The sequence below is a fragment of the Schistocerca nitens genome, chromosome 11 (assembly GCF_023898315.1).
Source record: "Schistocerca nitens isolate TAMUIC-IGC-003100 chromosome 11, iqSchNite1.1, whole genome shotgun sequence".
Taxonomy (NCBI): Eukaryota; Metazoa; Arthropoda; class Insecta; order Orthoptera; family Acrididae; genus Schistocerca; species Schistocerca nitens.
Window position 1 is genome coordinate 191961720 of NC_064624.1, and position 20852 is coordinate 191982571.

General features: G+C 38.9%; 1 protein-coding gene across 1 annotated transcript in view; it reads right to left on the reverse strand.

Annotated features, from left to right (window-relative positions):
• Positions 1-20852, reverse strand: part of LOC126212977 (6-phosphogluconate dehydrogenase, decarboxylating) — a 150825-nt gene that overhangs the window by 49724 nt on the left and 80249 nt on the right. The window contains exon 3 of the mRNA XM_049940510.1: positions 4971-5215. Within this exon, the coding sequence (XP_049796467.1) occupies positions 4971-5215 (245 nt within the window). The remainder of the gene's footprint in view (positions 1-4970; positions 5216-20852) is intronic.

Sequence of the window (20852 nt, forward strand, 5' to 3'; positions counted from 1 at the left end):
TGATGACCTCGAGTAGGTAAAGCCGAAGGCTCCTACGTGAAACACTTTCGGATAACGAAAGCTAATTTCAAGTATTTCTAGAGGTGTGATTAGGACTCAGTTAAAAAATCTGACACTCACATTAAAGACGCAGTTCTGGCTCAAGGAAAGACGTGACACTGTGGTTTTTGACATCTGGCGATTACATCTTTCCAACATTCAAGCATATACCACATTCTGAGAAATACAAAGTTTGTGTGTGCGCTATGCAGGATGCTATTTATGATGCCCTAAGACTAATGTAAAGCGAATATCTTCACTCTTGCACCCCGATCCCTACGGAGCGTTAAATTTTTTCTATACTGAATTTTGAAGCTATGCTTCATGCAAATGCACTAAAAAAGACACTGTGATAACTTAGATGATTCCTTTATTAAAAGCTACACTCTATCTGAAGTAATACTGCCATCAGAAACCTCGTTGCTTTCTTTCTCAAATCCAATGAGCAAATGTTTAAAGAGCACTAAAGTTTCCCGTACTAGACTGTGGTTACCTAATACCCTGCCACCATTGCATTGATCTATCTTTCACTAATTAAGTAATTCCTCCTCATTCTCTCTCAAATTTTATCTGTGTATCGTATGATAGAAACAGCATCTTCTTTCACCATGTAACTTAACCATCATGTGCTCATAACTGCATTGGCAAGTCCTTTATACACTGAAATCACACAGCCTACCACAGCAGCATCATAAACTATACTCTGAACAAAGTGTTTGAGAGAGAGCTTTAATGTGGTATATGATAGTAACTACATACTTTATTAATATTCACGTATACATGTGAAACATCAAGAATGGCATGTTAGATTGAAAGGTAGTGGCTGCTCCTAATACCAATCGATGGCAGGAGAAGAAAATTGGTGGCACAAAGTTAACGCATTTGTAACTTTTGTGGCACGGCGTTTCCCCCTTCATCATCTTGTGTAATTCCAAGAACTGAAGACAAGAGTGTACAGTAGTCGCCACGTTCTTTTGGAGACAGCTATAGCCAATTTACATGCATTCGGTATCTTTTTAATAGCAAATGCCGCACTGCAGCACTTGTATCCAAGTACAGAGGCATTGTGGTACCCATCCCGTCCTTGGAGGTTAAAATCTAACCTACTTCGTAGCGGAATTGATTCTAACCTAACCTAGCCTCCTCGATACGAGGAATATGGCCATACCACAGAAATCACAACAGCACAGCCACGTTGTCATTGCAACCAATGTTGTTATAAGGAAGTTCTATTGTAATTTTTAATATTAATCAGTACTTCAATTTCCGACGTATACTTTTTTATCTGCAAATTTACCACTTAGGATCATGCTACAATTTCATTTCTTCTTTGTCTGAAGTCTCCTCTTTTTCCGGTACTCCTTCATATAGACGCTTTGCTGTTGCTTGTTCATCCATCCAGGCTCTTCCAGTCTTCTTAGTTCTTTTAGACTTCAAACCCTTTCGAACTTTCAAGCACTGTCCGAAATGTATCCATATTTAACATCTGAACTTCCTGAATGTTGAACATTTCCAGATCTTTACGAGCTTCCTTAATTTGTGTCTTACAAGGGAACCTCCCCATCGCACCCCCCTCAGATTTAGTTATAAGTTGGCACAGTGGACAGGCCTTGAAAAACTGAACATAGATCAATCGAGAAAACAGGGAGAAGTTGTGTGGGGGGGGGGGGAAATTTATATATATATATATATATATATATATATATATATATATATATATATATATACACACACACACACACACACACACACACACACACACACACACACACACACACACACAAACTGAGTAGTCCATGCCCTATATATATATATATATATATATATATATACACACACACACACAAACTGAGTAGTCCATGCCCATGCGCAGGATAGGCAACATCAAGGAATCTGTGAGCTCAGGAGCGCCGTGGTCCCGTGGTTAGCATGAGCACCTGCGGAACGAGAGGTCCTTGGTTCAAGTCTACCCTGGAGTGAAAAGTTTAATTTTTTGTTTTCAGACAATTATCAAAGTTCAGGCACTCACACATAATCAACTTCGCTCTTCAAAATTCCAGGACATGTTCAGATTTGCTTGGACATATGCAGGATTTGACGGTCTACACACAGAAAAATTTGAAAACATTAAAAACATATGTTTTGACAGAGCATAGGGAAAACTGTGCGACTGTGAAACTGTTGCATTCATTTGTTGCAGTTTGTGTGACAAACTCTTATGTTTTCATCACTTTTTTGGGAGTGATTATCACATCCACAAGAAAACCTAAATCGGGAAAGGTAGAAGAATCTTTTTACCCATTCGCCAAGTGTACAGGTTAGGTGGGTCGACAACATATTCCTGTCATGTGACGCACATGCCGTCGCCAGTGTCGTATAGAATATATCAGACGTGTTTTCCTGTGGAGGAATCGGTTGACCTATGACCTTGCGATCAAATGTTTTCGGTTCCCATTGTAGAGGCACATCCTTTCGTCTACTAATCGCACGGTTTTGCGGTGAGGTCGCAAAACACAGACACTAAACTTATTACAGTGAACAGAGACGTCAATGAATGAACGGACAGATCATAACTTTGCGAAAATAAAGAAATTAAAATTTTCACTTGAGGGAAGACTTGAACCAAGGACCTCTCGTTCCGCAGCTACTCATGCTAGCCACGGGACCACGGCACTTCTACGCTCACGTTATCTTTGATGTTGCCTATCTTGCACATGGACTACTCAGTTTGTATATTTTGCTATTTTTTTCATAGTTCCACACAACTTCTTCCTGTTTTCTTGATTGATCTGTGTTCAGTTTTTCAAGGCCTATCCACTGTGCCAACTTATAACTAAATCTGAGGGGGGTGCGATGGGGAGGTTCCCTTGTTAGTAGTCTTCTTTTTCCAGAAGTAGCCTAACATCCTTTTGGTTAGTCTGGTTTTGTCCATTATGTACATGTGTCCTAGAAGTGAAAAACTCCTCTCTTTGATGGCCTCCGAGATTTTCTCCACCTTTTTGTAGATTTCATTGTTGGTAGAAAGTTTACAGCTAGTTTCAACCAGGGTCGGACCCACGATTTTCTGTAACATTCTTCTTTCTAGTATCTTCAGCTTTTCCAACTTTCAATTCATTGAAAGCCATACACTGGCATACAGGCACTCTGTTTTTTGCATTGTAGTGCTTTATTTTTGGCATTCCAAAAGAACGCACCTTCTATTGAAAATGTTTTTAGTTAATCTGTAAGCTCTCTCCAATTTTTGAGATCCGGTCCCCCGCAGCAGCTTTCCAGTCCGCACTCTCGTACAGCTTCACTGAAGTATTTGAATTTTTTTACTCTCTCAATACTTCCAATCTCTGTTTCAAGGAATTGTGGTCCATGTTTGTCACTTAAGGGGGTAGGACGTCAAACGGAGCAGAAGAGGCACCACAGGACATTTTAATTTCCACTGTCTATACTTTTACAAATAAATTCATAAAACTTTAACAGCATGACCGGGAAGGATTCAGGATTCATACTCATAGCAGTGGAAGCTCAAAAACTTAACAAAACGCATTTGTTTTTTACATGTGAAATTTCATCATTTTTTCACTTACTACTGGCTGCATTTGTTGCTATAGGTACAGGTATAGGTACAGTAAGAGATTCTTCGATGAATTTTTCATAGCATACAAACAGTAGTTACAGGTGTATGAAACTCTGGAAGTTATTATTTAATTTATGAAAAAATGAATGAACTGTTACTTTTAAACTTCATGTTTAGAAAAAACTCAAGTTTTATAGTTAATTACCTCAATTTTTTCCACAATTTTTTGATAGATTTGGAAAAATTCTAGTGTTTCATACACCTGTAACTACTGTTTGTAGGCTATGAAAAATTCATCGAAGAATCTCTCTTACTTAGGAAGAAAAGTGTACCTATAGCAACAAATGCTATGTGATGAAATTTCACGTTTTTGAACTTCCACTGTGATGAGTGAGACTCTTCAATCCTTCCTGATCATGGTGACAAAGTTTTATGAGTTTATTTGTAAAAGTATAGACAGTGGAAATTAAAATGTCCTGTGGTGCCTCTCCTGCTCCGTTTGACATCCTACCCCCGTTAACGAATTTGGTCTTCTCTTTCGAGATCCGAATCCTTTCTAGTAGGTCGATCTGTATGGCTGCTTCTTATAAGTTCTCTGAAAGTATCACAAAATCATCAGTAGATGCCAAGCACTTTACTTCGATCCCTCCCATTTTTTTTTTCTATACAGATTGGGCTAATCCCTCGATTTTCAAGTTTAGAGTTCCAAATTCTCACAATCTTCTCCACGGCACAGTTAAATAATATCGGAGATAATCTGTCGCTCTGTCGCACACCTGTCTCTATTTAAAATGGTAGGGACAATTCTTCCGTAAACTTCACTTTGGAAGTTGTGCCTGTTGAGGTTTCTCTTACAATGTTTGCAGCTTGTTTATTGAAACTTCCTGGCAGATTAAAACTGTGTGCCAGACCGAAACTCTAACTCGGGACGTTTCCTTTTTGCGGGCATGTGCTCTACCAACTGATTCTGCAAGGTACACAGAAGAGCTTCTGTAAAGTTTGGAAGGTAGCAGATGAGGTACTGGCGGAATTAAAGTTGTGAGGACGGGGCGTGAGTCGTGCTGGGGTAGCTCAGTTGGTAGAGCACCTGCCCGTGAAAGGCAAAGGTCCCGAGTTTGAGTCTCGGTCCGGCACACGGTTTCAATCTGCCAGGAAGTTTCATATCAGCGCACACTCTGCTGCAGAGTGAAAATCTCATTCTAGCTTGTTTATTGTTGTTTAATGGGAGAGATCTGTGGAATGCTAAATGTGGTGGTCACAGCACAGGTTATCTTTTGGGAGGGGAGGGGAGGGGAGGGGAGGGGGGCAAGGGGAGGGGAGGGTGAGGAGGAAGTGAGAGATCACATTACACCCCTGGACGCACCTGGAAGATGTCCTTGACGTGCGGCCAGGCACCCTTGTCGCCACCAGGCATGAGGGAGGGCCCGTAGCGTGCGCCGTCCTCCCCGCCGGACACGCCGGTACCGATGAAGAGGAGGCCCTTCTCGCGCAGCGCCTTGGTGCGCCGCTCTGTGTCGTGGTACTCCGAGTTGCCGCCGTCGATGATGATGTCGCCCTTCTCCAGCAGCGGCACCAGCTTCTCGATGAAGTCGTCCACCGCCTGCCCGGCTGCGTACACACACACAATTACTTCACCTTCCGAAGGGAGACATGCGAGCAAATGATAGGTTATACACACACAGGGTGTCTACGTGGACAAGGAAAAAAAAATGCCGGATTTCCCGATTAAAAATACACTTTTTCCCGGGCGAAAACACACTTTCAGTGTTAAGTGACCGTATACTATTCCTTGGCATTGTAAAACTCGTCAATCCTTTGAATGTGTACGGTTTTATATACCGACGTAGAATTTCCCGCCACTTTAGGAAACGAAACTCAGGGGGGAAAAAAACATGTTTTGAAAAACCTTTGATGTGCAGCAATATGTGCACCGCATATTTTCGTATTACGAAGGTATAAATTCGAATGCCACCAAATACCGCGTTTTACATTCCGAAGCATTGAAATAGAAATTGCGATGCACTTTTGTAAGCCACTCATCACTCATGTCACGTGATCTCGCCAGCCGATGACAGCACAGGACACGTGATGTAGTCAGCCAATAGCAAGATCACTCTTAAGTAGCGCGAAAACACAATTAACAAAAGTTAATGCTTTAAATTAATATACATAGCATTCACATATAATATTGGTCTATAAGATTAATAAGCTGGAAGAGAAACTAACCTTCCACATATTATGTTGATCTTTTCTGCGCGTGTTGAACTTCAAGACACATCACGCAAACGTGCCACTAAAATTTTTAATAACGACCTAAATGATTTTCTGGGCTCGAAATTCTTCTAAATGGCCGTCCTCAAAGAGTTGATTTTTAAATGAGAGTCAAACGCTTTGTTATTTAAGAAATTCATTCTCGCACGTGGTTCATCTTGCGTAAAAGGAAATTTGCTTTTAATGTAGGTCACGCTTTTCAAACCACCGTTCGCAATATTTTCCCGCTACCTGTTAGAAATAGGTTCGTTTCAGCAGTTGGAAGATAGCGCCAGATAACAGACGTCACCGCGCGATGACGCAGGAAGGCCATATGTTCGTACGTGTAAACATTAAAAGATCTTGCATTATGTCATAAAAGAAACAAGACATCAGAGGATACTTCAACAGCATCGGAATTTCGTGATCCCTACTAAAATCCATAATTTGTCTTAAAGTGCACATTCGTATGTCCAGATTCGGATGTAAATTTTCTTCGAGTACCGCTATTGTATTATCTCATGTTTGGTTCTTTATTATGGCATAATATCATACGTGCACTTGAAATGCAGCGAACAGTTGAAAACAGCCAACAGTGAGAAATTAAACAGTTCGTTTCAAATAAACTGACTGCCTCAGCAGAAAAGATTAATAAAAGCCAAATCTCTATAGCAAACCAACAAAGATAACTTCATTGTTTTGCAAGGCGATTAATGCTTGACTGTCAGAAAGTTAGAAATAAAATCTGAAACTAATAACATATTTTAGCCTTCCGTAATTATACGAACGTAATTTAATTCATTTGATATCTCCCGGTCACAAAAATCAGTTTTATCATTCACCGTGAGAGCAACGACGAGGAAACAACAAAATCACAGCTCATGTGGAGATGACCCACCTCCCCCACCACAACTCAGACTGCTCTGTGCATCAGCCCTGGATCTCCGATATTTCCAAACCGGGGCAATATTAGGTAGTGCCGCCGAGCCACACTTAACCAGAAGCGGGAGAAGGTACTACTCATATGCGACTCAACTGCGCATGCACAACAGCCCGCCCGCAACTGCTCAAAGGAATCTAATTTGAACAGTTGTCATGTTACGCTCATTGGAAACAATTTGTTGTTATGAGGCATTGCATAGTCTTCCAAAAGTGCCGGCCGGGGTGCCCGAGCGGTTCTAGGCGATACAGTCTGGAACCGCGAGACCGCTATGGTCGCAGGTTCGAATCCTGCCTCAGGCATGGATGTGTGTGATGTTCTTAGGTTAGTTAGGTTTAAGTAGTTCTAAGTTCTAGGGGACTGATGACCTCAGAAGTTAAGTCCCATAGTGCTCAGAGCCATTTTAACCATTTTCTTCCAAAAGCCTTTCACACACTTTGCTGTTGGCGGACACTTGTATGAGCACTGTGTTTTGTTGTTGTATACGGCGCATTTCCTTTGCAACTTAGGTGTTTTAAGTTCTCTCTCTCTCTCTCTCTCTCTCTCTCTCTCTCTCTCTCTCATGTTTCGTTGTTGCAGTAGCGGAGTACAGTAACATCCTTTGTTAGAGTATTGGTTCTTACCACTCAAAATCACAAAAATTTAGCTGAAAACTAAAACAATGAAAAATTCCCGGAATTGTAAACAATTCCCGGGTTTTTCCCAATTGTCCCGGGTCGTATACACCCTGGACACATCAAAAAAATTATTGCATCACCCCGGTTCCCAGAACTCGTGAAGATACACATTGACTGTGGATATTTTATCACTGACACAGTCCCTTTGACTGTTCAGAGATGTCACTAAACCCGCCCAAAGATGTGAACAGCCTTGTCTGAGCAGAGCCTATTAGACGGAGGGGGTCAGACAGCCGATCAGCTCCAGTCATTCCACCAGGAAGGAGGTACACGGCTCGGTGTTGTCTGTAGTTCAATCATGCCTAAACGGTAAATACTGTGGTTCGTTCGCGTCCGCATTGTTACTTTGAGCCAGGAAGGTCTCTCGACAAGGAAAGAGTCCAGGTGTGTGTGAGTGAACCCAAGCGATGTTTGGACATGGAGGATATACAGAGAGACAGGAACTGTCTATGACATGCCTCGCTCAGGCCGCCCGAGGCCTACTACTGCAGTGGATGACCGCTACCTACGGATTATGGCTCGGAGGAACCCTGACAGCAACGCCACCATGTAGAATAATGCTGTTCATGCAACCACAGGACACCGTGTTACGACTCAAACTGTGCGCAGTAGTCTGCACGATGCGCAACTTCACTCCCGACGTCCATGGCGAGGTCCTCCTCTGCAACCAAGACACCGTGCAGCACGGTACAGATGGGCCCAACAACATGCCGAATGAACCGCTCACGATTGGCATCACGTTCTCTTCACCGATGAGTGTCATATATACCTTCAACCGGACAATCGTCGGAGACGTGTTTGGAGGCAACTCGGTCAGGCTGAATGCCTTGGACATACTGTCCAGCGAGTGAAGCAAGGTGCAGGTTCCCTGCTGTTTTGGGGTGGCATTATGTGGGGCAGACGTACGCCGCTGGTGGTCGCGGAAGGTGCCGTAACGGCTGTACGACACGTTAATACCACCCTCCGACTGACAGTGCAACCATATTGGCAGCATATTGTCGAGGCATTCGTTTCCATGGATTACAATTCGCACTCCCATCGTGCACATCTTGTGAATGACTTGCTTCAGGATAACGACATTGCTCGACTATAGCGGCCAGCACATTCTCCAGACATGAACCGTATCGAACATGCCTGGGATAGATTGGAAAAGGCTGTTTATGGACGACGTGACCCAGCAACCACTCTGAGGGATCTACACCGCATTGCCGTTGAGGAGTGGAACAATCTGGACCAACAGTGCCTTGATGAACTTGTGGATAGTATGCCACGATGAACACAGGCACGTGTGAATGCAAGAGGACGTGTTACTTGGTATTAGAAGTACCGGTGTGTACGGCAATCTGGACCAACAACTCTGAAGGTCTCGCAGTATGGTGGTACAACTTGCAATGTGTGGTTTTGATGAGCAATAAAAAGGGCGGAAATGATGTTTATGTTGATCTCTCTTCCAATTTTCTGTACAGGTTCCGGAGATCTCAGAACCGAAGCGATGCAAAACTTTTTTGATGTGTGTATTTCTTTTGTAAATAAAAACGTCTTCTCTTGTTGCAGTGTTTTATTTTCCCAGACGCGCTTCGCCTTTTTTCACTTTAAGGCATCATCAGTGTGATCTATAATGATACAGTTATGATGCACTTCTGTTTTGATGTGTATTATTCGTAGATTATAAAAAGTTCACTTCTCGCTTTTTAAGTGAGTGAGTGATTACTTACGGTTCTTCGTGTTTTTAGTTGGCATCGGCGTTTTCTCTCATCTGGTCACACTTAGGTCGCACTACCTCTTTATTTATGAAACAAAGATGTTTTTGTGTTTCGAACATTTTTCTTCCCACTTTTCATTTTGTTTGCCCTTACTGCTGTGTTGCACATCAGTCTTTTGTCACTAATATAGACATGACTACTTTGAGTTCACTGTGTATCTCATTCTGTTTGGTTTCCTTCCGTACATGTATTTATTGCCAACCGATGAAGTATATGCTGAAAATTAACGTCTATTCATTTCTGTTATGTTAATGTGAGAGTGTGAGTGTTTTTTTGTTTAAATGTTTTGTGGATAGGTTCATGGACAAGTGAGTGGAAGCAGGGTTGGGAGATTTTATTATTATTTCTTTACTTTCTCAGACGTTAAGTCTGGTTAAAAATGGAAAGTGACGCGGACCTTGATCAAGCGTGACTTCCTTTTAACTGTACGGTATGTGTTATATTGCATTTAGGAACTTTCAGGTAATTGAACATGTATCAATAATTACAGATTTCTGTAGTTGTATGTATAAGTTTGGATGTAGCTGTATTGCATTGATGTACTGGTGGATATTGTGTGGTATGACTCCGGTAGTTGATAGTATAATCGGTATAATGTCAACTTTATCCTGATGCCACATGTCCTTGTCTTCCTCAGCCAGTTGGATGTATTTTTCAATTTTTTCTCCTGTTTTCTTTTGTATATTTGTTGTATTGGGTATGGATATTTCGATTAGTTGTGTTAATTTCTTCTTTTTATTGGTGAGTATGATGTCAGGTTTGTTATGTGGTGGTGTTTTATCTGTTATAATGGCTCTGTTCCAGTATAATTTCTATTCATCATTCTCCAGTACATTTTGTGGTGCATACTTGTATGTGGGAACGCGTTGTTTTATAAGTTTATGTTGTAAGGCAAGCTGTTGATGAATTATTTTTGCTACATTCTCATGTCTTCTGGGGTATTCTGTATTTGCTAGTATTGTACATCCGCTTGTGATGTGATCTACTGTTTCTATTTGTTGTTTGCAAAGTCTGCATTTATCTGTTGTGGTATTGGGATCTTTAATAATATGCTTGCTGTAATATCTGGTGTTTATTGTTTGATCCTGTATTGCAATCATTAGTCCTTCCGTCTCACTGTATATATTGCCTTTTCTTAGCCATGTGTTGGATGTGTCTTGATCGATGTGTGGTTGTGTTAGATGATACGGGTGCTTGCCGTGTAGTGTTTTCTTTTTCCAATTTACTTTCTTCGTATCTGTTGATGTTATGTGATCTAAAGGGTTGTAGAAGTGGTTATGAAATTGTAGTGGTGTAGCCGATGTATTTATATGAGTGATTGCTTTGTGTTCTGCTCGTTCTATAAAGAATTTTCTTAAATTGTCTACCTGTCCATAATGTAGGTTTTTTATGTCGATAAATCCCCTTCCTCCTTCCTTTCTGCTTAATGTGAATCTTTCTGTTGCTGAATGTATGTGATGTATTCTATATTTATGGCATTGTGATCGTGTAAGTGTATTGAGTGCTTCTAGGTCTGTGTTACTCCATTTCACTACTCCAAATGAGTAGGTCAATATTGGTATGGCATAAGTATTTATAGCTTTGGTCTTGTTTCTTGCTGTCAATTCTGTTTTCAGTATTTTTGTTAGTCTTTGTCTATATTTTTCTTTTAGTTCTTCTTTAATATTTGTATTATCTATTCCTATTTTTTGTCTGTATCCTAGATATTTATAGGCATCTGTTTTTTCCATCGCTTCTATGCAGTCGCTGTGGTTATCCAATATGTAATCTTCTTGTTTAGTGTGTTTTCCCTTGACTATGCTATTTTTCTTACATTTGTCTGTTCCGAAAGCCATATTTATATCATTGCTGAATACTTCTGTTATCTTTAGTAATTGGTTGAGTTGTTGATTTGTTGCTGCCAGTAGTTTTAGATCATCCATGTATAGCAAATGTGTGATTTTGTGTGGGTATGTTCCAGTAATATTGTATCCATAATTTGTATTATTTAGCATGTTGGATAGTGGGTTCAGAGCAAGGCAGAACCAGAAAGGACTTAATGAGTCTCCTTGGTATATTCCACGCTTAATCTGTATTGGCTGTGATGTGATATTATCTGAATTTGTTTGGATATTAAGTGTGGTTTTCCAGTTTTTCATTACTATGTTTAGGAACTGTATCAATTTAGGATCTACTTTGTATATTTCCAATATTTGTAGTAACCATGAGTGGGGTACACTATCAAAAGCTTTTTGGTAATCAATGTATGCGTAGTGTAGCGACCTTTGTTTAGTTTTAGCTTGATATGTCACCTCTGCATCTATTATCAGTTGCTCTTTACATCCTCGTGCTCCTTTGCAGCAGCCTTTTTGTTCTTCATTTATAATTTTGTTCTGTGTTGTATGTGTCATTAATTTCTGTGTAATGATTGAAGTTAATATTTTGTAGATTGTTGGTAGGCATGTTATGGGGCGATATTTAGCTGGGTTTGCTGTGTCTGCTTGATCTTTAGGTTTCAGATAAGTTATTCCATGTGTAAGTGTATCAGGGAATATGTATGGGTCTGCAATGTAACTGTTAAATAATTTAGTTAGCTGTGAATGTGTTGAGGTGAACTTCTTTAACCAGAAATTTGCTATTTTATCATTTCCAGGGGCTTTCCAATTGTGCGTAGAATTAATTGCTCAGGTGACTTCATGTTGCAAAATTATCACTTCAGGCATTTGTGGTATCATCTTGTATGTATCTGTTTCTGCTTGTATCCACCGTGCATGCCTGTTATGTTGTACCGGGTTTGACCATATGCTGCTCCAGAAGTGTTCCATGTCTCTTATGTTTGGTGGATTGTCTATTTTTATGTGTGTGTTATCTATTGTTTGGTAAAATTTCTTTTGGTTTGTGTTGAATGTTTGGTTTTGTTTCCTTCTATTTTCACTTTTTTTGTATCTTCTAAGTCGTTTCGCCAAAGCTTGTAATTTTTGCTTCTTTTCATCTAATTGCTCTATTGCTTCTTGTTGTGAGATTTTACCTAACCTTTCTCGTTTTTTGTCTGATATTTCATTTCTTATAAATTGTGTTAACTGTCCGATGTCTTTTCTCAGTTTTTCTATTCTGATCTGTAGCCTGTGTTGCCATGCTGGTTTTGTGGGTTTCTTCTGTGTGTTGGTTGGTTCTGATATCTGCCTAGTGTGTATATTTAGTGTAGTGAGTGCTCCTACATAAACCAGTAGTTGTAACTCTTCCATAGTTGTGTATTCATTTATTTTGTTGTGTATGATTGTGTTGATAGTTTTTATTGTTGTTTCGACTTGTGGGCTATTTGGTGGTCTATGCAAGAATGGTCTAATGTCTGTATTTGTGTCTTTGTATTCTATATATGTCAACTGAAATTTTTCTTCTATATCTAGCATCTGTGTCACTTCGTGTTCTATTTGTGCTTGTTCTGGTGGCTGTCTTAAGATGTCGTTTTACTCTGATTGTTTAATTGATGTGTGTTGTTCTTTGTTTGTTTGCTCTGGGATGTTTGAGTCAATTACTGTATTTTCTTCTTCTTCTAATTGCACATTATTTTGTTCCAGTATTTGTTGTACTTGTTGTTTGATGTTTTCTAATTCTGACTGGGGTATCCTGTTATTTTTTATTATTACACGAATCTGATCAGCTAGACGTTGTTCTGTTAAAAATTTTAATTCTGGGTATCTGGTAATAAATGTTGTGTATACTTGTGATCTGTATCCAGTTGTGTTGGTTCCTAGGTTTGTTGCTTGGTAATAACAGAACATGAGGTGTCGATTAACTTCATCTGACCATCTCATCCTCTGTCTTTGTTTTCCTTCTAAGGTGGTTGCAGGAAGCATATCCTGCAAAACACCTCTATTTGGATTTGAATCATTTTCCAGTTGACTAGCAGTGTCGTTACCATTGTGGGCGGGCATAGGGTTCAAGCGCCGTCCCCGACCATGACGGCGCTTGTCCGAGGCTTCTTTAGTTCTGTCCTGAACCAAGTAATCACACTAAAAGGGGGGTTAGCCCTATTAGTGGTTTGTTCTTTTCGTCGCCTTTTACGACTGGCAGAACATACCGGAGGCCTATTCTTTTCCCGGGCCTCAACGGAGTTTATTATTATTATTATTATTATTATTATTATTATTATTCTTTACTTTCTCAGACGTTAAGTCTGGTTAAAAATTAAAAGTGACGCGGACCTTGATCAGGCGTCACTTCCTTTTAACTGTATGGTATGTGTTATATTGCATTTAGGAACTTTCGGGTAATTGAACATGTATCAATAATTACGGATTTCTGTAGTTGTATATATATGGTTGGATGTAGCTGTATTGCATTGATGTACTGGTGGATATTGTGTGGTATGACTCCTGTAGTTGATAGTATAATTGGTATGATGTCAACTTTATCCTGATGCCACATGTCTTTGACTTCCTCGGCCAGTTGGATGTATTTTTCAATTTTTTCTCCTGTTTTCTTTTGTATATTTGTTGTATTGGGTATGGATATTTCGATTAGTTGTGTTAATTTCTTCTTTTTATTGGTGAGTATGATGTCAGGTTTGTTATGTGGCGTTGTTTTATCTGTTATAATGGTTCTGTTCCAGTATAATTTGTATTCATCATTCTCCAGTACATTTTGTGGTGCATACTTGTATGTAGGTACTTGTTGTTTTAAAAGTTTATGTTGTAAGGCAAGCTGTTGATGTATTATTTTTGCGACATTGTCATGTCTTCTGGGGTATTCTGTATTTGCTAGTATTGTACATCCGCTTGTGATGTGATCTACTGTTTCTATTTGTTGTTTACAAAGTCTGCATTTATCTGTTGTGGTATTGGGATCTTTAATAATATGCTTGCTGTAATACCTGGTGTTTATTGTTTGATCCTGTATTGCAATCATGAATCCTTCTGTCTCACTGTATATATTGCCTTTTCTTAGCCATGTGTTGGATGCGTCTTGATCGATGTGTGGCTGTGTTAGATGATACGGGTGCTTGCCATGAAGTGTTTTCTTTTTCCAATTTACTTTCTTCGTATCTGTTGATGTTATGTGGTCTAAAGGGTTGTAGAGGTGGTTATTATTATTATTATTATTATTATTATTATTATTATTATTATTATTATTATTATTATTATACTACAGTCGCCTGTTGTAGTGTTACTCTACCATCTTATCTGTAAGTGTAAACAGTGAGTTGCTTGGTGTATGTACTCAATCATTCAGCAGGGTTTTCTTTATTTACAAAATAAATATTGCTGTGCTTGCTTCGGAGGATGAAAACGCAAATAAACTCGTTAAATGATGGGTTCGTCATCGGAACCTGTCCAGCAGGAACCTCTACAAGTCATTTTTGAAGTAACTTAAAGGCTCAGCTAAAATGTAAAAATTAATAACGTAACATTTTACTGACGTTATGTTAATTATACCCTCATTGTCTTTAATGCAAACAGTGATGAAATCAACGAACTTAAGTGAATAAAATGCGTAACAGTGTGAAATTTACCATCGAATATGAAACAAAGAAGAGCACAGACTTCTTGGGCATAAAAATAGCTAATGACAGCGCTAACCATAAATTTGAAGTATTTCGTAAAACAACAAGTAACTTGCGTAGTACATTGTTACTGATATGGATAAGGTAAATGTAAGTGGAATAAGCTCTCTGCACATGTAATGAGAGAAAATATGGAGAAAGGAGGAGTTGCCATATATGTCGAAAGTTATTATTGTGCAAAAAGTATAGAAACAAAAAAGTTGTGTGTAGAGAAACATATAGAAGAATGTGCCTGTGAGCTTAAATTAAATAAAGGCACATTTATAATTGTAACTGTATATAGGTCCCCATCAGGAAATTTTCATCTATTTCTGAAAAATTTGGACTCCTTGTTGTGCTATCTGTCAGACAGGCGGAAGCAAATTATTATTTGTGGGGACTTCAATGTAGATTCTCTGAAAGAGGGTAATAGGAAAAATGACCTTGAAGTATTACTCGGTTCTTTCAATTTGACACCCGTTATTGATTTTCCTACTCGGGTGGGTAAGGATAGCAGCTCACTGATAGATAACTTCTTTATAGACCAAGATAAGTTTAACCAGATAAATGCTCAGCCTGTTGAGAATGGTCTTTCTGATCATGGTGCACAGCTAGTTACAATATATGGCATAGCTCCATTCAGCAATACTAAACAGTCCTCCCAAGTAGTACATTCAGTCAACGATTTAACAATTGCAAATTTCAGGGAAAGCCTACAGCAGTTAGACTGGGATGAGGTGTACCGTGAACCTGATGCCAATTTAAAATATAATTTATTTCATGACATTTTTGTAAATGCATTTGAAAACTGCTTCCCCAAGAAAATAGTTAAATATACTCGTAAGAAACCTTGTAAAAAACCATGGCTTACTAAGGGTATAAAAATATCTTGTAACCGGAAAAGGGAAATGTATCTGACAGCAAGAAAGAGTAGTGACCCAGAAACTATCAAACATTATAAAAACTACTGTGTTATATTAAGAAAAGTTATTAAAAAATCCAGAAGTATGTGTATCATGTCTGAAATCAGCAACTCTGATAATAAAATTAAAACAATTTGGAATATTATTAAAAGAGAAACAGGTCAACCAAGAGCACAGGAAGACAGTATTACCATCAAATTGAATGAAAACTTTACGAACAAAAAGTCAGAAGTTGAAAATATTTTTAATAATCATTTTCTAAATGTTGTGGATATAGTAGGATCCAGGTGTTCATTAGAAGATGCTAGGCTGTTAATGGAAGAGGCCATACCTATGCAATTTGATACAATTGAAATCTCACCCACTTCTCCCTCTGAAATTAGGAAAATAATAAACTTGCTTAAAAGCAAAAGCTCACATGGAATTGATGGCATTTCCAGCAAAATACTAAAAGCTTGTTCTCAACAGATAAGTAAGATTCTCAGCCACCTGTGTAATAGCTCTCTGGAACAGGGCATTTTCCCTGATAGACTGAAATATGCTATTGTTATACCATTGCATAAAAAGGGGGATAGATCTGATGTCAACAATTACCGTCCAATCTCCCTTCTAACAGCTTTATCCAAAATTTTTGAGAAAGTAATGTATTCAAGAGTAGCTTCACATATTTGTAAAAATGAAGTACTAACAAAATGTCAGTTTGGTTTCCAGAAAGGTTTTTCAACAGAAAATGCCATATATGCTTTCATCAATCAAATTTTGAATGATCTGAATAACCGAACACCACCCATTGGGATTTTTTCTGATCTCTCAAAGGCTTTTGATTGTGTAAATTATGAAATTCTGCTAGACAAGCTCAAGTATTGTGGCATGAGTGGGACAGTGCACAAATGGTTTAATTCGTACCTAACTGGAAGAGTGCAGAAAGTTGAAATAAGTAGTTCTCATAATACGCAAAGATCAGCACATTCCTCAAACTGGGGAACTATCAAGAATGGGGTTCCACAAGGGTCAGTCTTGGGTCCTTTGTTGTTCTTAATATATATTAATGACTTGCTATTCTATATTCATGAAGAAGCAAAGTTAGTTCTCTTTGCTGATGATACAAGTATAGTAATCACACCTGAAAAACAAGAATTAACTGATGAAATTGTCAATACTGTCTTTCAGAAATTACTAAGTGGTTCCTTGTAAACGGACTCTCACTGAATTTTGATAAGACGCAGTACATACAGTTCCGTACAGTGAATGGTATGACGCCATTAATAAATATAGACCTTAATCAGAAGCATACAGCTAAGGTAGAATATTCCAAATTTTTAGGTGTGTCCATTGATGAGAGATTAAATTGGAAGAAACACATTGATGATCTGCTGAAACGTTTGAGTTCAGCTACTTATGCAATAAGGGTCATTGCAAATTTTGGTGATAAACATCTTAGTAAATTAGCTTACTACACCTATTTTCACTCGTTGCTTTCATATGGCATCATATTTTGGGGTAATTCATCACTGAGGAATAAAGTATTTTTTGCACAAAAGCGTGTAATCAGAATAATAGCTGGAGTCCACCCAAGATCATCCTGCAGACATTTATTTAAGGATCTAGGGATATTCACAGTAGCTTCTCAGTATATATACTCTCTTATGAAATTTGTTATTAACAACCAAACCCAATTCAAAAGTAATAGCAGTGTGCATAACTACAATACTAGGAGAAAGGATGATCTTCACTATTCAAGATTAAATCTAACTTTGGCACAGAAAGGGGTGAATTATACTGGCACTAAAGTCTTTGGTCACTTACCAAATAGTATCAAAAGTCTGACAGATAACCAACAAGTATTTAAGAAGAAATTAAAAGAATTTCTGAATGACAACTCCTACTCCATAGAGGAATTTTTAGATATAAATTTAAAAAAATATATATTAAAAAAAATAAAAATAAAAACACAAAAAAATGAAAAAGTTGTTATATTAACTTAAGTATGTTGTTAAATTAACTCAATTATGTCATGTATTGGAAAATTTGACTCGTTCCACATCATTACGAAATATCGTATTCATGATCCATGGAACTAGTATTAATCTAATCTAATCTAATCTACTCAGCATGTCACTGACTAGCATACAAAACAGCGGGTGGTAGACTACGGTTTACTGGTAGGATACTGGGGAAGTACAATCAATCTACAACTGACATTGCTTACTGATCACTTGTGCGACCAATTTTAGAGTATTGCTCAAATGTGTCGGACGGGTACCAGATAGGGTTAACGGGGGATATTGAGCGTACACAGAGAAGGGCAGCACGAATTGTCACAGCTTTATTTCATCCGCGGGAGTGTCTCTCAGAGACGCTGCAGGAACTGAACTGAAAGACTCTTTCAGACAGATGTAAACTCGCATGAGGAAGTCTATTAAAGTTTCAAGAACAACTAGCTTTAAATGATTACTCTAGCGAAGTACTACAACCGCTTACATATCGCTCATCCAAGGATCGTGGGAATAAGATTAGAATAACTACTGTACACACAGAGTCATTCAAACTTTCATCCTTTTGCACTCCATTCGAGAATGGAACAGGAAGAAACATTAATAACTGGTACAATGAGACGTATCCTGTGCCATGCACCTCACGGTTTTTTGTGGAGTATAGCATGTCCACCTTTTTTAAAAAAAAAAAAAAAAAAAAAAAAAAAAAAAAAAAAAAAAAAAAAAGGGGGGGGGGGGGGGGAATCCTAAGGAAATGCAGTCCGAAAACAAAGGAAGTAGGTTACAGTACACTTGTTCGCCCACTCCTTGAATACTGCTCACCGGTGTGGGATCCGTACCAGGTAACGTTCGTAGAAAAGGCAGAAGATCCAACGGAGAGCGGCACGCTTCGTTACAGGATCATTTAGTAGTCGCGAAAGCGTTACGGAGGTGATAAACTCCAGTGGAGGACCCTGCAGGAGAGACGCTCAGTAGCTCGGTACGGGGTTTTGTTGGAAGTTTCGAGAACGTACCTTCACCGAGGAGTCAAGCAGTATATTGCTCCCTCCTCTGTATATCTCCCGAAGAGATCACGAGGATAAAATCAGAGAGATTAGAGCCCACACAGAGGCATACCGACAATCCTTTCCGCGAACAATACGAGACTGGAATAGGAGGGAGAACCGATAGAGGTACTCAAGGTACCCTCCGCCACACACCGTCAGGTGGCTTGCAGAGTATGGGTGTAGGTGTAGATGTAGATGTAGATAAAACTATAACCGCAAATAACAGGGACTATCCCAATACAATCGATAAAATATACGGCAAGAAAATTAGAGAAAGCAGGAAAAAAGAAAAATCGCCACACTGCGACGTAGGAAAATATTTCGCATAAAATATTTCCTAACGGTAATGTTAAAATTAGTTTCTGCACAGAGAATAGGTTAATTTTCTAGAATCCGTGCACATCAAAGTTGCAGATCCACTGCGAGAGATATGCAACTAAGACCAACTTTGTCAAGCCTCGAAGCGGGAAATACGAATACTATTGCATGCTTTGACAGCGGAATGTCGGCAGAGAGCATAAAGTATTACGTGATGGAGGTATGTGTATCGGGTGAGTCTCGGGATCAAAAATGTGCTGGATTCTCTGGTCAACTGAAGAATCAGATACAGCCCATCAGCTTTGACTAACGACGTCATACTTTGCTCATAGTTAACCACCTTATTTTTGAGTCGTAGATAATAAATCGTGTATCTTTTGTGGCGAGGCGTCATCATTGTAAATTGAAATAAATGAGTGTTTTTAAAAGACTAGGCTACACATTGTGCACGATTTCTCTCTCTTGTGTCTATTTAAATCATTTGTTTGTTCAAATTCATTGGGAACTTTAGTTTCATTCTTAGTGACTTTGAGATATTTTGAAAGAACTGTTTTTCATTCTGGACAATTTTTACTTTTTGATTTTCGTTTGTAGTTATGGATTTATCTATTCCTATGAACATGGAAGACTGCAAACAGGGTTCGTAAACTGCAGCACGGAATAAAAATTTTACAGCTGTCACTTTCTTTCGTTTTCGCTATCACTATTCTTACTACGATATTTTACAGTCTATACTATAACTATCAAAGGCGAAAAGACCGATATACGAAAAATTTGTATGCCGTACTACAGTTGACCTATAAAGATCAACCGAAGTTAGGGATACAACTCCGACGTCAACTGAAATACTCCATCCTAATGTTACTCCTGTCCATATTTTTTTCCTTTTTTGCATTAGTATCCTATTCGTCAGTTGAGCTATATCGGTCAACTGAAGAACAGGATACTAGGACTCAAAAAAGCGATATATACTTAACATTATGTTCGAAACATGAATGTACGTGATATGTCTACCATTTGTTTTCTCTGTTCTTTGTTTCTCAACATTCGTCTTTGTTGTTAAATCTGTGTAATACATCATCTCTGGTAAGTTCTGACGTCATTGGGCAAAACCGACGGGTCGTATCCCACTTTTCAGTAATTACGGAATCACTTACGTGGAAGGCGTTTATTCCACGTTCCAGCGACGCAACGAAATTTTGGAACTTTGTTGGAAGTATGGACTGCTTCCTAGTCACGATGCGAGAAACTGCGGTGCAGTGTGGCGGCGCAAATTCAGTTACCCTGTGCAAGAGAGAAGTCAAACTTAAGCATCGTTAATGAGCTGAAGTGCAAAATATGCAGAAGAATTAGCATAACCACCAACACGGGGTTTCAATGCGTGCGCAGTCAAACTCTTGATGGTTGTTGCTGACATCCGGGATTTGTAAGCTGCGTAAGTACAAGCTCCATTTTATTCGTCAGAGACGAAGACGCAACACACTTAGTAGTCTGCTATTGAACATCACGAAGTACATCGAGACCTAGTCACTACACGGCAGTAACAACTCTGTTTCACTAATGGAAACAAACGGGATGTTACAGGTAAACCGAGACGACAAGAATATTTGTTATCCGGCATGACGACAAATGTTTTTAACAAACAACATTATAAATGTAACCAGTCACTTGTCGTTTCAGTTGCAGTAATTCAGCCTGTAATCTTGGGTTCCTGCATAGCCACATACTCTTAGATCATAGCACATTTGAAGGAAATGTAAATTGTAGCTTTCCCATTCCGCTTCCATTAATTAAATAAAACTTTTAACCCACG